Source organism: Oryza brachyantha, chromosome 6 (genome assembly GCF_000231095.2).
Source record: "Oryza brachyantha chromosome 6, ObraRS2, whole genome shotgun sequence".
NCBI lineage: Eukaryota > Viridiplantae > Streptophyta > Magnoliopsida > Poales > Poaceae > Oryza > Oryza brachyantha.
In genome coordinates, this window is record NC_023168.2 from 15,970,556 (window position 1) to 15,987,349 (window position 16,794).

At 42.9% G+C, this 16,794-nt stretch overlaps 1 protein-coding gene across 1 annotated transcript; it reads right to left on the reverse strand.

The window, feature by feature from the left end:
• Nucleotides 1-6,621: 6,621 nt before the first annotated feature.
• On the reverse strand, nucleotides 6,622-8,204 carry LOC107304361 (UDP-glycosyltransferase 90A2-like). The gene has a single exon (XM_015838136.2). The coding sequence runs from the start codon at nucleotides 8,173-8,175 to the stop codon at nucleotides 6,712-6,714; it is 1,464 nt and encodes a 487-aa protein (XP_015693622.2). The 5' UTR covers nucleotides 8,176-8,204; the 3' UTR covers nucleotides 6,622-6,711.
• Between the last annotated feature and the right edge of the window lie 8,590 nt (nucleotides 8,205-16,794).

The following is a 16,794-nucleotide window of genomic DNA, read 5'->3' on the forward strand; positions in this document are numbered from 1 at the left end:
CGGCCCTGGTAGTCATACCGGCTGGATCAAAATTGTCTCTGTTCAGTCCAATCTTCTAATCTGGTTGTACGATTGCTAGTTAATATATCAGATTCAACATAGGTTACTCTTGTATCTTAGGTTGATCTATTCGACCACTTTGAGTATTTTACGTCGATTTGTTATTGATGTTTGACATATTCAATCGTGTACAATCGTGGTTTAGTCCGATCTATTGGATTACCTTTATCAAATAGTTTATATGATGTTGATTATATTGTTCATTGTTTTATCAGAGTTTCAGTCGATAAGTTATCATTCATCGGCTCATCGGCTTGATAGCAATCTAGATCTGTTTAGTATCTATCCCGACATTTCTAGGTGTAATCTTGAACTGTCTTGATTTGGTCCGATCTTCTATGATTTTTCCTAGTAAGCTAGGCTAGATATTTTTATAGATCTTGCTCGGTAATTAGTCGTTTATAGCCGATGATCCTTGCCAACCTGCATGATTGTTATATTTATATCCTTGCCAACCTGCATGATTGTTACATTAGTAGAAGACTGATCATTCAACATAACTGATTTATTGAAGATGACATTTCTACTAATCACAACCTTTTGTGTTTCAGGACACCATAACTTGTAGGCTTTCACACCAGAAGGATAACCAAGAAAAATACACTTAATAGCTCTAGGCTCCAATTTACCATTATCAACGTGAGTATAAGCAGTACAACCAAATACTTTCAGGTCTAAATAATTAGCTGGGGAACCAGACCACATCTCAATTGGAGTCTTCTTATTGATGGCATAACTGGGTGAGCGATTAATAAGATAACAAGCAGTGGAAGCAGCTTCCGCCCAAAACCATCTAGGTAAACCTGCATTTGACAGCATACAACGGGCCTTTGAAATAATTGTCCTGTTCATACGCTCAACTACGCCATTCTGTTGAGGTGTATGAGAAACGGTGTAGTGGCGCATAATGCCTTCTGACCTGCAATATGATTTAAATTGCCTAGAATAGAACTCCATCCCATTATCAGTACAAAGGACTTTCACCTTCCTTTCAGTCTATCTTTCGACCATAGTCTTTCACTCCTTAAATACTCAAAAGGCTTCAAATTTGTGCTTTAGAAAATAGAGCCAAACTTTTCTTGAATAATCATCAACGATAGTCATCATATAACGAGCACCTCCAAATGACCTCTTACGAGCAGGACCCCATAAGTCAGAATGCACATAATCAAGAATATCTTCTGTAGTATGTGTAGATGTGTTAAACTCCGCTCTCTTGTGTTTGCCAAAAATACAATGCTCACAAAATTTCAACTTTCCGATGTTTTGCCCAGCTAGTAATCCTCTCTTGCTCAATTCTGCCAAACCAATTTCACTCATATGCCCGAGACGCATATGCCAAAGATCGAAATTTGATAATGAATCGATAACTGCAGCAACATTACCTACTATCGTAGTACCTCGTAGATGGTACAAATCGGCAGTTTTAATGTCAGCTTTCATCACAACAAGAGAACCTTTTGTTACCTTCAAAATTTCATCTCCACCGGAATATTTGTACCCTTTGCGATCAAGAGTAGATAAAGAGATGAGATTTCTCTTCAAACTGAGAATATGTCGTACATCTGATAATGTTCTAATGCAGCCATCAAACATCTTGATCTGTATAGTACCAACACCCGCAACTTTGCAGGGCGTATTATCACCCATCAAAACATTACCACCTTGTACAGGTTCATAGGTGGTAAACCAATCCCTATTAAGGCACATATGATAGGTGCATCCAGTATCAAGAAGCCACTCGTCACTGGTTTGTGCACAACCAGCATAAGCAACCAGTAATTCTGCATCTGGTTTATCATCAGTAGCAACTGCGGCTTTACCTTGCTCTTCTTGCTTACCTTTCGGTTTATAATTTCCCTTGTGCTTTTCTTTGTTCTGTAGCTTCCAACAATCAGAAATATCATGTCCACCTCTCTTGGAGTATTTCATGACTTATACTTGCCTCTGGACTTTGACCTTCCGCAGTAGCCATTAGAACTTTTGTCTCTTGATTTATTGTCTGTGTTCTTCTCTTGTTGCCTGCCCCGAACAACCAATCTTTCTGGTTGTGAGTTAGAACCTTCAGAAGGTACCATCTTCTTCATCTTTTTTTGGCATGCAAAGCATCATAAACTTCTTGTAAAGTTAGAGTATCATGACTATACAAGATAGTATCTTTGAAATTTGCATATGAGCTACGCAATGAGCACAACAAAATAAGGCCTAAATCCTTTTCATCATACTTTATCTCCATGGACTCAAGGTCAGCAACAATTTCCTTGAAAGTGGAGAGATGATCCATCACAGACTCATTATCTTGCAACTTGTGCAGAAATAACTTTTGCTTCAAGTGCATCTTGCCGGTCAGATCCTTTGTCATGCATATCTGTTCCAGCTTCAACCACAGCGCGGCAACTGTCTTCTCCTTAAGCACTTCCTGCAAAATATTATTTGATAGATGAAGATGGATATATGCCATAGCTTTACGGTCTTTCTTCTTCTCATCGTCGGACCAATCATTTATCCTTTTGTTGTTGAATCCATCAAGCGCATCATCTAGATCTTGCTGTGCAAGAATTGCACGCATCTTCATTTGTCACAATGAGAATCTTGTGTCTCGGTCCAAAAGAGGTAGATCATACTTTAAACTCGCCATTGGGAATAAATCCTGAATCTGTTGGTATTAATATGTTGAACCCAAGCAGATACGCGAAACTCCAGTGCTCGGAATGATGCACAATAGATGATCTGACAACTTTTGGGTACACAAGATCGGGTAAATGTAACAATTAAATCTGAAAAGAAAAACGATGATGTTACTGTAGCTGTACTGTAGCTGCTACAGTAGCGCGGATTGGACGACACGATCTGATGGCTTGTCCTTGGAACGATCAATTTTCCTCCCGCGTGCGCGCGTCTGCTCCTTTCTTTTTCTTCTGTGCGAACACGACGTCGAGTCGGAGTCGCCGCTGACTCCGACCTGATCTCGACGGAACGGCGATTCCGCAGATCACTGGAAAAGTCCGATCAGCGGCAGCAGCGTAGCGTAGATTAATCTTCACGGCTCTGATACCACTTGTTAAAGACAAAAGCACAGACGAGACACGAATTTAACGTGGAAAACCCTTGCGGGAAAAAACCACGGGTGCCAACCGGCAAATTGCACTATGAGGATATGATTACAATGCAGGGGAAACAATGAGAACTCGCCTCTTCCCGTGCAGACTACAAGAGTATATATAAGGAGAAAAACTAAGAGTCCTAATAGGATAAGGCGAAAGAATCCTATTAGGAAACTAAGCTAACTCCTAGTAGGAAACAACTGGGAGAAACCTACTAGGAAACTAATTCGAATATAATTCCAGTTAAAATTCGGATCACATATTTAACATAGAGGAATCTTCCCTTTATGTGAGCTGAAGCATTGTGCGTTCTAATGTCGTGCAGATTATCGGCGGGAGCGAAGCACGCCGGTGCAGCTTCTTTTCACCTTGCGAGCGCTAGAACCACAATGGTGAAAACCGAGTCGTCGATGAACTCCGCCTCCACGGTGTGACGGCTGTGCGTTTCTCTCCTCTCCTCACAGTGGAAAATCCATAGCGCTAGGACTTCTCTTCTCTGGGACCCTATGGCTGCTACCCTCTCTCTTCCCTCGATTGAATCCACTAGATGTTGCTCAGGTGGCATGGGCCAGAAACACCGTGACGGCCCAAGTTACAAAATCTGGTTCAAAGGGCAACAAATGACTAGATTAAGTGGTTTTATGTGAAAATATATGTTTGGGCCTAGTCCATGGTGAAACTAGGATAAATATAACTGGCCCAGACTAAAATTAACTCTATTTAAAATTTGGTATCAGACTTATATATGCTTAGGATATATATCACAAATTGTTACATGGCTGCCACATACATCAATTTAGACATATCTGAAATAGGAAGACACACATACTGTAAACTTACCATGTCTTTAGTACATAGTATCTCAGACTTCATGCACCGAACCCACACCTGCACAATGGCAGGTCATTATTTCCCCTCATCACATCTCCCTATACTTAGGGCATGTACAACAGTATAGACGATAGTTGTTTATTTGCACATAGAGACAACTAAGTAGACATATTGTACAACAGTTTAGACATATGCTATTTGCTTGGTTGTCTGTAGGCAGTTTAATACATACATGCATCCATCCATGATCAAGTGCGCATTGACTTTGTATGTCATTTTGTTGCTTCGTTGAAATAAGAAACTATGGGATTACTGATAGTTCTATCAAGTTGGCTTATTTGCAAGGGAACAAACATCTGGTTTCACTAGACTCAAAAAATGCTTTGTTGACCTGCTAACCCACAGAGATGTAAAGCACACTAGTCAAGATTCAGAAACAATGAGCATAGGTTTCAGTCAATTGTATTTTTGCAATTTTTATACTGAGTAAACGAGATCAACCCTACAACAAGAACCAAAGAACACTATGGGTTAGAACTAAGCGAACCAATCAACAAATATTTGTACCAAATCAAAGGATTTCTACCAAAACTAAGGGAAATCAACCAACAAATATTTGTACTGAAACAATTAAAATCATCATCCAGGAATCCACGAACTCGTAGCAGGAGGAAGAAAAAAAAAGGGAATAGGAACCAAATACTTGATCTATGAACAATAAAATGAACAGAGAACGTTATCAAAAGAAGCAACGCAAGAAAAGAAAAGAAATTCCTTTGACAGGACGTGACACCGACCTACTCTTAATCAACACATCTCAAACATGAGATTAATCCCTAATATTAGACCACAACACATGAGCTTAGCCTCTAGACCCAAGAAACCAACAACCAAAACCGTGACAGATGCACCAGCGACGGACAAGCAAGATCTTGCAGCCGAAGGAGTTTTCCCATTCAATCCATGAACACAACACAGCCACCCGCAGCAACAATAGGGGGCGAAGACGGAGGTGGAAGATGACGCTGGCGTTGAGGAATTTTGGTGCCGAGGTGAGCGGATGCGCAGGCAGCCGCGGGGAATTTTGGCGCGCCGGGGTGAGCAGCCGGGCGGGGAGGGGATTTTCTCGCATTGGCGGGCAGGGTGCGCAGGGGACCCATCCATGCTGACGACGACTCACAGCAAGTGATACAACGCGCGGTGGCGGCGGCAATTCGTCTGGGAGCACGAGCCCCATCCGTCGACGGAATAGAAGACGACTTTACTCTCTTTCCTCATTTAATGACCGCCACATCAGCTGTTTTTCTCTCCCACACGGGGTTGGCTCACCGTTGTATATGCCCTAATCCCTCTATCCGTTAAAGTGCAAGGAGCCCGGCTGCAGGCATCCTAAAGCACATGAATGATAGAGATTTCATGGGCATGTGAATGTACGTTCATATATGTATTTCCAATATATATGTATATACTAGCACAAAGTTTGTTTTTCGCTATGTGGCTTTAAAAATTATTTCATGTAAAATTTTATTAAAATTAATAATATGTTTATATATATCATATATATGTAATTTAATTCGTAGGAGAAAAACATAAGAAAGAGGAATTAATGATGGGATTACGCACATAAATATAGTACTATGATACTATCAATCATTCCAGTCCCAATGATGTACTAGAGCGAGACTAATAATATAGTCAATTTATTGGTTATATGAATTTTTATAGCCTTCTTTTAGCCCACATATATAAAGTAGTTAGCTATTTATAATTAATACATATCACATTTGTCTCTCTCACAGAGTTTCTTTGTTCTCGTGCCAGAGTTGGCTATAAGCTTATAGCTCGCTTCTTCTCTCTCCTTCCATCCTTCCTCCACCTCAGCATTTAGCCGGCTTATAGCCTCCTATTATACTTGCTCTTAATGGTGGTTTCTATCCTCACTAAATAGCTCTTAATGGTGATTTTCTCATGAAAAACCAAGTCTTCTCTTCACCCAATACAGCAAGAAACCATAAATTCACCATGTGTCAAGCTCACTATTGATGGAATATATAGAGTTAGAAGAGAGAAAGAGAAAAACTATTATTACTCAAAGAAATATCTATTATAAAAAATAATTTATATAGATATTTTCTTATACTACGACAACCGTACCGGTTTGTATCATTAGGACTGCCCTCAGCTGTCAGTCAGAGACCTCACGGCTCCCATGGACCCAGCTCACATGCGTGTGGTCGAGTTGGCGAACCAATTGGCCAAGCCACAAATAGGATAAAAGGAACAAGGCTTTGCAAAATGATTTTAAAAAATATCACATCGACGCGTACGGTCACACATTTTAAGTATTAAACATAATTCTAATTACAAAACAAATTTTAGACTCTACCTGAAAACCGCGAGACGAATTTTAAGTCTAACTAATGCATCAGTAGCACATGTTGGTTACTGCAGCACTTATGGTTAATTACGTACTAATCAGGCTTAAAACATTCGTCTCACGATTTCCGCCATAAGCGTATAATTAGTTTTAATATTCATATATATTTAATGACTTATTTAGGTGTCTAAAAACACATTGGAATTTCGTTTCATGATGTAAAATGTTTAACTTTTTTGTTGCAACCATTCGTCTTATTAAAAATTTAATATAAATATAAAAAATGACAAGTCGTGTTTAAATTTAGTAGAGAATGATGGCAACATCACTCGGCTTTAATCAACGACGTACGGCAACCTCGTAACTTTTCTGTAGCTCTTCAATCAGCTTCTGCAGCGCCACACGCGACGTGCCGCCGTCGCCCACCGCCGATCTCGCCGCCTGTCGAGCCCATGCAGCCCGCGCCCGCATCCTCTGCCCGGCCTCTCCGCCGGCGTCCATCAGCGTCCTGACCTTCTCCTCCACCTCCGCTCTCCCGACGACGGCGGCCCCGCCGGAGCCCACCCTGACCCCCGTGCCGACCATGTCCACGACGTGCTTCGCGTTCAGCTGCTGCTCGGCGATCATCGGCCACGCCAGCACGGGCTTCCCGGCGGCGAGGCTCTCCAGCGCCGAGTTCCACCCGCAGTGGCTCACGAACCCTCCCACTGCCTCGTGGGCCAGCACGCCGCGCTGCGGAACCCAGCCCCTGACGACACGCCCGTCGGGCCCCAAGTCCACCGGCGGCGACCACTTGTCGGACCGTACCGCCCACAGGAAGGGGTGGCCGGATCGGACCAGCCCGTGCGCCAGCTCATCGAGCTGCTCGTCGGCGACGTGCGCCTGCGTGCCGAACGACACGTAGACCACCGCCGCCGGCCGCGCTGCCCTCTCGTCGAGCCACGCGAGGCAGCCCTCGGGGTCGTTCTCCTTGTCCGGCTCCGGCGTGTCGCCGGCGAGCGGTAGAAGCGGACCCACCAACCAAGCGCGGGCTCCGTGCTCGTAGAACGACTCTACTGGAGCCACGTAGTCGTCGTCGATCGCGACGAAGCTGTTGACCAGGATGCCCCAGCTGCGGACGTCCGACAGGCCGACGTCGTTGATCAAGAACTGGGTCACCGGGTCGTCCAGGTCGCCCATCTTCTCGAACGTAGACGGGATCTCCGCCGCCGTGATTGTAACATGTTCCGGCATGCCAGAGACGTGAAAAGCGGCTCCGCCGTGCTCGACGCCGACCGACGGCAGGTTCGCGAAGAGCGACTTGCAGATGGCCGTGGAGAAGCAGGACATGCCGTGGAACACGACGCGACGGACGCCAGCGTCGGCCGCGACGCCGTGCGTGAACCCGAGGAAGAAGTCAGAGACGACCACGAGCGGGGGGGAGGGCAGCGACGCCATGAACCGCGCGAAGGGCTCGCGCAGGAGGGCGGTGGCGCGCAGGAACGTCGGGTAGAGGGACGGGCAGGGGAGCGCGTCCGTCGACTCGACGCCGGCCGGCAGCGGCGGCAACGATGGGAACGGGAGCTGCACGAGGTGCGCCGAGTCGGACAGGCGGCTACGGACGAAGGCGAGGCTCGCCGGGGTGGTGAGCACGGTGACGCGGAGGCTCTTGTGGTGGACCGAGAGGACGGTGGCGAAATGCAGAAGAGGGAGCATGTGGCCTTTCGCCATGAACGGGAAGATGATGACGTGGTCGCGGGCAGCCTCTGGTCGGTCGCCATTGCCGGCGGCAACGTTCACGGCGTGGTTGCCCGAGGCGGCCATGGCAAGGCGTTCTTTGGCTGCTTGGATGGAATGGTTTAGAGTTGAAGTTGTCTCTGATCGATGTTTTATATACAAAACTTCGAGTTCCGATGCATAAATCTGTTACAAAACATAATCGTATTTTAAAAACATTTCCATTTTGTGAAATATTTTTACTCTATGTATTTTCTTACATGTAGGTGCAAGTGAAGCATCATATAATTAAAACACTTTCGTTATTGATTAAACGTTTGATTTTTTCTGTCAAACACGCGTGCAATGCATTGGAGGCTGGAGAGCGCGTGTATGAGCTTTTTAACTTGCGTGTGTACGTCTTCAGATTATCATCCAACGACAGTGAGCATATTTGATGGATGAAATTAAAATTTTCAAACATTTGATCACTAGGTGGACCCTAATTAAAATGGTTAGATTCAGATATTATTGATGACACCTTTAATTAACACGGTTGCAAGTGACTTTCAACTATTAATTATGGCTGTTGGTTTATTGCTCCCTTGTATTTATTATATATAGTGATAGTGAGTAGAGAGAACAAATACTCCCGTGTTTGAAAGCAATGACATCAATACTTTATATGGTACATAACTTTATTTGTCCCTTCAACAAATGTTATGGTCCCCAAAAAAAATACATGTTAGAATGTGGATAATATTAATGTTTGAGGTATAAATAGTCCTCAAACACAAATAGTTATATTTTGAAACTAAAGAAATACAAGCCATTTGCACGATGAAGTCCATTCTTAATGATATATCTGCATTACAATCGCTCTGAAATTGACTCATGAAAGAGAATGCATGGTACGGTGCGAATTGATAGCCATAATTAGAGCAAGGCTAACAATATAGCCAACAAGCTGACTATAAGACTTCTTATAGTCAACTCTTAGCCCACCCATATACTAGTTAGCTCTTCATCATTAATGCAGAACCCACATGTCACTCTCACAGAGTTTCTTGGTTCTTGTGCCTGAGCTGGCTGCAAGCTTACAGCCTGCTTACATTCTCTCATCCACTCTCTCCTCCACATAAGCATTTAGTCAGCTTATAGCCTGCTATTATACTTGCTCTTAAGGGTCATGGACAACAACGAAAAACGGACCAATCATTGATCTGTAGGATAAAGCAGGTCCCAAGGCAATTTTTGGAACAAGGTGCCATGATTCACCAATTGAAGACGTCACATTTGACCGGATGTCGGAAGAGCTTTTAGATTCGAATGAAAAAAAATTAATATCTTGTTTGGAAACTACGAGACGAGTATTTTGAGTCTAATTAATCCGTCATTAGCACATGTGAATTACTGTAGCACTTATGGCTAATTATGGACTAGTTAGGCTAAAAATATTCGTCTCATGATTTCCCCCCTAATTTTGTAATTAGTTTTTTGTATCTATGCTTAATGCTTATTTAGGTGTCCAAAAATTTAATACGATATTTTTGGGGAAAAAAATTGGGAACTAAATGGGCCCTAACCCGTGGATATACAGGGATGAAAAGGCTTAGAAAACAATCTTTTTCATTTTTATTTTCATATTTTTTTCTAGAAATTGAAACCGAGAGTAGAGGTGGAAATGAAAATGATATCGACATCGTCGGAATTCCGAAAACGGAACCATCTAAATATAAATATATCGATATCAGTCGGTAGAAATGCATATTAAAAATAACGTTATATAGCATTGTATATTCAGCATGAGGATAAATGTACGAGATACTACTACGTACTCACGTCATGTCAATTTATACCCTACTCAGTATTGAGGATGGGAGAAGAATGATTGCTTAGAGTTTAAGTCAGATGAGCTGATAGGCACATTATGTCAATTAATACCATATTAAAGCTGCGTTCGATAGTACGGGTTAGTTATCCAACGCAGAAAATATAGTAATAGATTAGTATATAATTAATTAATTATTAATTATTAAAAAAATATAAAATAGATTAATATGATTTTTAAAACAACTTTGCTATAAAAAATTTTTGTCAAAAATACACCGTTTAACATTTCAGGAAACATGTGTGGAAAAGAAAAGGTTTAGTTATCTTAGGGCATTCACTATCCATGTTACTGCCCCATGTGCCAAGTGTGTTGTGGGCATGAGAAGGCCACAAGTTTCACGGTGGCAGCTCTTCAGGTCTGGGCTGAGAGCATCTGAAGCTATGACACACCCCGCGGTCGGTGTCCTTGGCTTAGAAGCCCCAGCCTGTGAAATTCTGGATTAACCACCACGTCTTGCCTCTAGTGTGAAAATCTCTAGTACTCACACACATAGATAGAAATATGGAGGAGAGGGCAAGAAGATATCGTCTCTATTTCATATTGCAAAACTTTTTAGTCTAGCTTAAATTTATCAATTAATAAATCTATATAATTTATATATATGTCTAGATTCATTGTCTTCTATATAAATATAGGTAAAGCTAGAAAGTCTACAGAGGAAGTAGCAAAGAACATACCAGCAAGTAAAGCATCGAGTTCCAGCGAGAAACAAAATTACATAATCTCATCTCAGCAGCCCAAAGCTCAAAAACGGAACAATGAAGCAGTGAACTCCCCATCTCCGCATAGATGCATCCAAGAACCCAACCATCAACACCCACCCACCAAGAATTAACTAGGGTCTAGGGGAGAGATAGAGCAGGTGAGAAGAGATGGTGGGAGATATAGAAGAACGCCAGCAGCAACAGTAAGAAATGGCGCCCCAATGAGTAGGCTATAAAAAGACTATAAGGAGCCTTACAGTTAACTTATTGGCTATATTATTACCCTTGCTCTCATGTACAACACAACTCGTCTCTGTGAGTTTTGGAACCTTCCCAGCACAACCATGACTTTTTCAGGATGGTCGTAGGTCGACCCGCAGGTATTTTAGGGTCGACTCTAGTTCAACTAACACTACAACAAAAACGTAACATAATGGCCTCTAAAATTAAGACTCCTATAGCATAGAGACATTATTTAGAGGCATTTTAGAAATTGCCTAGAATGTTTTTACTCTAGAGACACTTTAGAGGCAGCTTTCTAACCTAATTTTCTAAATTAATCTTATAGAGGCATCTTTCTGGCACTTTATAATTTGCCTCATATGTATTGGCATTTTATTGAGGCATTTTAATCTTCTTAAAGACACTTTATTGGAGGTTAATACATACTAAATAACTAAATATATGTAAGACAAGATATCATTTAACAAGTAATCACTTAAGGTTAAGATGGTTAGGTGAATGAATCTAAATAACTAGCATGTTAAGAGGTCCTGGGTTCAAAAGGTATGTTTTTTTTCATTTCTATTTTTCCACAATGATTTTCTATGGTGGTCATATAATTTAACGTCTCTATAAAAATACCGCAAGACATAGATACACTTTACAAATTGCCTCTTTGTTTGTAAAGACAAATCACCACAAGACACTTATAAGGTATTTTTTAAGGTGCCTCTATGTTGTTGTAAAGGCATTTAAAAAATGTCTCTACAGTATTTCTAGTATTTAGAAAGTGTCTTTACGGCTCACTTTTATTATAGTGTAAATGAACTAAATTTCATTTTATTAAACTAAAGCTTAACCACAGGTCGACCTATGCTTTTCATGAATTCATGTTCAGCAGCTGGCGACCATGGTTAATCCCGTTGGTGTGTTGGTGAGACGGGCGGTTGACTCATTAATCATTATATATGACTACGAATTAAAGCCAATTAATACGATTTCAGTCGACCTCGATACAGCTGATCTGAGCCACGACTTCAAACTTTTTTACCCTCTTTGATGAGCCCGTGTTCGGCGACCCTGTTTCTAATCACATTCTCTATTTTTTCACGCGCACGCTTAACTACTAAACGGTGTACTGTGTACGAAAACTTTCTATAGAAAAATTATTTTAAAAAATCATATTAATCTATTTTATATTTCTAATAGTTAATAATTACATAATCATGTACTAATCTATTACTGTGTTTTCCCGCGCCGGATAACTTACCTACCTCTCCCTCTTGCCAAAACGAGGTCTGAGTCTCGAAACCTTAGGCCACCACCGGCACTGCAAACAGGCATGATTGTTTGTCTTTTGCAAGCAAAAATCTAAATGACATATTTACAAATAAAAATAATTTATGAATAAAACTTATGTATATATATTCTTGGCAATTGAAAAGTCAAAACTAGAAAATAAAATTTGGTAAAAAGACCTCAAAATTAACACCGGATTTAAGGTTGAAAATTTAAATATTAGCTTATAAGTATAAGCAGAAGTGAACAATACTATAGAACCAGTTATCTGTGATGGGTCTAAACCCATATTTGTGACGGACAATGGTCTGGCCAGTGATGAGTGGTTACTGATGAGAAAAACCTATCATTGACGGGCCAAAGTCCGTCACCGATAGGCATCATCTTTAACGGGCCAAAAGTAAAGCCCATCACCGAGATGCTCATAGCTTGTCACGGATGACTCATCCGTGACGGACGCTTATTACAGCCCTTCATGGATAGTGAAATACATAAAAAAAATAATTTGATTTATTTTCTGGCCTCGATGTTACTAGCTATGCCCTCAAAAAGATGAATGAAACAATATATATATATATATATATATATATTAGTTTCAAGAAATTTTTCTGACCAGTAGTGCACTAAAATAATAACTACAGCCAAGTAAAATAGTAGTGTACTAAAACTACATCGCCCGCTGCCGTCGTCATCACTGTCACCGCGCCCGAGCTGGATCCGCTACGCCGCCCCTGCTCCCACCGCCCACTCCCGCCTATGGATCCGGGTAGGACGAGGCTCGCATCGCTGCCCACTCGTCGTCGTCGTCGGGGTCAGCGCCGCCGCCACCACCTGTGTCGTTGTAGTCACCCACTTGTTCTCATCACCACCCATCGTCAGGGTCGGCACCGCTGCGGAGGGGGCAGCCCGAGCGACAGGGCGACGTGTCGGCCGCCATGCGCACGCCGCCATCTTGAGCTTGGTGCCAAGAGAGGAAGATAAAGAGAGTGAGAGGAGAGAAAGAGTGAGAGAGAAAGAAAAAGAGTGAAGAGAAGGAAAAAATATTCAGCAGGAGGACAGAGAGAGGAGGAGAAAAGATAAAAATTTTGAAGTGGTGAGGAGGGAAAATTTTCACGGGAAATCTTTCATGTCATCTTTGAATTATGGCCCATCACAGATGACCCATCCATGATGGGCACTAATTTTGGCCCTCCACGGATGACTCATTTCATCTTTGACAGGCCATAATTTAGCCCGTCAGGATGACTCATCTGTGACGGGCCTTTATTTTGGCCCTTCACGGATGAGTGTCATCGGTGACGAGCGCTGATTTTAACCCTTCACGAATAAGTCGTGTCGGGCGTAAATTTTGGCTCGACACGGATGATATGTCATCGGTGACGGGCCAAACCGAACAGAGTCATCTATAACGGGCCTTATTTTGGCCCGTCACATATGAGTGTGGGTATAACGGGCTCTCCGTCACGGATGACCCATCAAATTTGCTAGGTTCTATAGTAGAGGAAAAGATAGGGGTTGAGAGGTCAACTTAGCACTTCTGCGTTTGGCACTCAAGAGATGTACAGAAAACTGATTGAGAATTAGATGGTGAAAATTTTTGTATGAGATGTTTGGTAGTAAAATTATTTATTAAAAATGTTTTAAAATAAACAAAATTCACTGTTTGAGGAGGTGTTGGCTAGGGACTGCCCGTCGACGGGCGTTGGCAAGGGCTGGCGTGCAGTGTAGCCGCTGCAGTGAATATCCCTTTGTTTCGTTCATAATACAATACTCTGTCTAAGTAGTTATAAAAATTTTGATACGATAAATTAATATGTGATTGATCACTGCACGATTAAATTTGACTTCTATAAATTACTCAAAAAGACAAATATGATTATGAATGCATGCATATTAGTTAGAATATAATTTGTTTTCTGGTCACAAAGTATAGAGATTGGATTTGGATATGCAAGTTTATGGAGTGATATATAGCATAATAATGTACTGCACTAGCTTTTTAAAATTCTACGTAACCATTTAGATAGAACACAAACAAATTGAGGCCACTCCAGATATTTGAATCCATTTTGAACGAGGTTTCCTTTTTTTTTCAGCCTAGCAGAAAAGATCAGGGTTGAATGAATTTAATGAGAATTCGAAGGCAAATGCAGGAATTCTAGACAGAGTCTGCATCAGACGTATCAGGCGTGAGTGCAACTGATGCGTTGCTAAAGTGCCTCCAACTTGAGATCTGGACAAGCTAATCACATGATCTATCACTATGGAATCTTTGTGAGGGCGCGTCCGCAAGAGCTTAATAGGGGCTAATCTCCCTTTTTTATATACTTATGATTCATAAACGGCTAAATAGTGTGTCCTTTCAAAGCAAATTTATATAAAAGTTGCTTAAAAGTCAGATTAATTTATTTTTTAAGTTTACAATAGTAAATACTTAATTAATCATATGTTTATCATATTTCTTATTTTGTGTGTTAAGTCAAACTCCAACCTACAGTGACGAACGACCCTCTGAGTACACATGTTTTATGTAGACGTAGAAAACACTTATATTCATATATATCTTTTTAATATGAGTAAATAATATAAGACGATCTCATGTATTGGGGTTTATTTATCATGAAATCCCACGACTGGGGGATTTTGAAAAGAGAAAAAAAAAACTATCCATCGAAGCAAACCATTTCACAAAACACTACTTCCGTTAATACTTGACAAAGAGGATCCACGGACCGGTCACTGGCTTCTACCTGCTCTCCTAAACTGCCTCGCCGCCTTTAGCACTATCGCTCCTGCGCTTCAAGCGGATCGATGAGTTTGCCGGCCCCTCTGCTTTGGCCTCGTTCCCTCTTCCCAGTGCCTTCCTCCCTCCCACCCACCTCTACTTTCCGCGCCTCATCTGTTTCATCCTTGTCACTAGCAGGCCAGGGCTGCGCTCGTTCCGTGAGTTATGTAAGCTAGATTATCTCCTTTTCCACGCCGGCACATCCTAAATTGTTAAACCGTATGTTTTTTAAAAAAAAATTATTGAAAAGTTACATTAAAAATCATTATTTTTTATTTTTTATAATTGATAATTAAACATATATTAATCTATTACTATGTTGTCTGTGCGGGATACTAGTACTATAGGAATAAGCTGACGGTAAGACTCTTTTCAACTTTCTCTCGGCTCATCCATATAATAGTTAGCTATTTATTAATAAGGAAAAAGTCTAATAGAGGTCTCTGAACTTAGAGCCGAGTTTGTTATTGGTCCTTTAACTCGAATACCAGAAATGTGTACCCCTAAACTTACAGAATCTGTTCAGAAAAGGTCTCTCAGTATTGACTTATTTTTTGACCGGTTTTTACTGACGTGGAGTCCAGGGGTCCCACATATCAGTTTTTTTCCTATTTTATCTTTTCTCCTCTTCTTCTCCCTTCCTCTCCTCTCTCTTTTCTTCCTCTCTCTCCAGTGCATCTAGCTCTCTGCTCTCCGGTGGGCCGCGGCGAGCGCGGATGGCGGCCGACGGCGGCGGCGATGATCGGCGAGCTGGGGCGGCGGTGGGCCGCGGATGGCGGGCGACGACGGCAGCAGACGAGCTGGGGTGCCGGTGAGCTGCGCGCAGACGGCGGCCGACCTGGAGGGCACGGCGCAGCTGGAGAACCTCTGGCTGGGGCGACGGTGGTCCGCGAGGAGGTGTTGCGCGACCTCCGGGGCATCGTCGACCGCTGGGTGAAGCGCCTCACGCGGCAGCGTGGGTACCCTGACGGCACGGTCGACCAGGCCACCGCCCTGGTACTCCACTTCAGCTCCTACCGCCTCGGCGTCCACGGCCGTGGCTCCGACATCGACGCGCTCGTCGTCGGGCCATCGTACGTCGACCGTGTCGGAGTTCGTCGGAAGTCAAAACACCGGCGAGCTCTCAGGAACGCACTCAGAACACGATGAACTTGAGTGTTTAGTGCTGCAAAAAATATGCAGCAGCTTTTCTAGTGTTCTTCGATTGCTATATAAAGAAACTACTAAGCTAATCATGGCAGCGATTCTGCCTACATGCGCAGCACGCACGCCACTACGAATCGTGCCATACTGCCATCCCACGTACGTACAGCCACGCATAACACCTACGACGCGAAAGAAAAGGGAAGGGAGAACGTGCCTTGCATGGACGCGGCATGTATCGGGCACAGACGAACACGCTAACAAACTACGACACAGTTCGTAACTATACCGACTCGATCATGGATCATATGTAACAGATCGTGACTTTTCTTCGACATGCTGGCCGGCGCACCGGTGGAGATGGTGGGGGTCACCGAGCTCCAGCCTGTGCCCGGCGCACATGTTCCCGTCATCAAGATGAGGTTCCACGGCGTACAGGTGGATCTCCTCTATGCCAGCGTCGACCTCCCCGTGGTGCCCGATGACCTGGACATGAGCGACTGGTCGGGGCTCCGCGGCCTCGACCTCGCCACCGTGCACAATCTCAATGGCGAGATTTTGTGGCTAGTCCTGGATGTCGACGCGTTCCGCACCATGCTCCCACGCTGTCCGCCCCAGGACGGGAGAGAAACAAAGAAGAGACGAAGAAGAGGAGAGAGAAGAAAAAAGTTTAGAAAAAA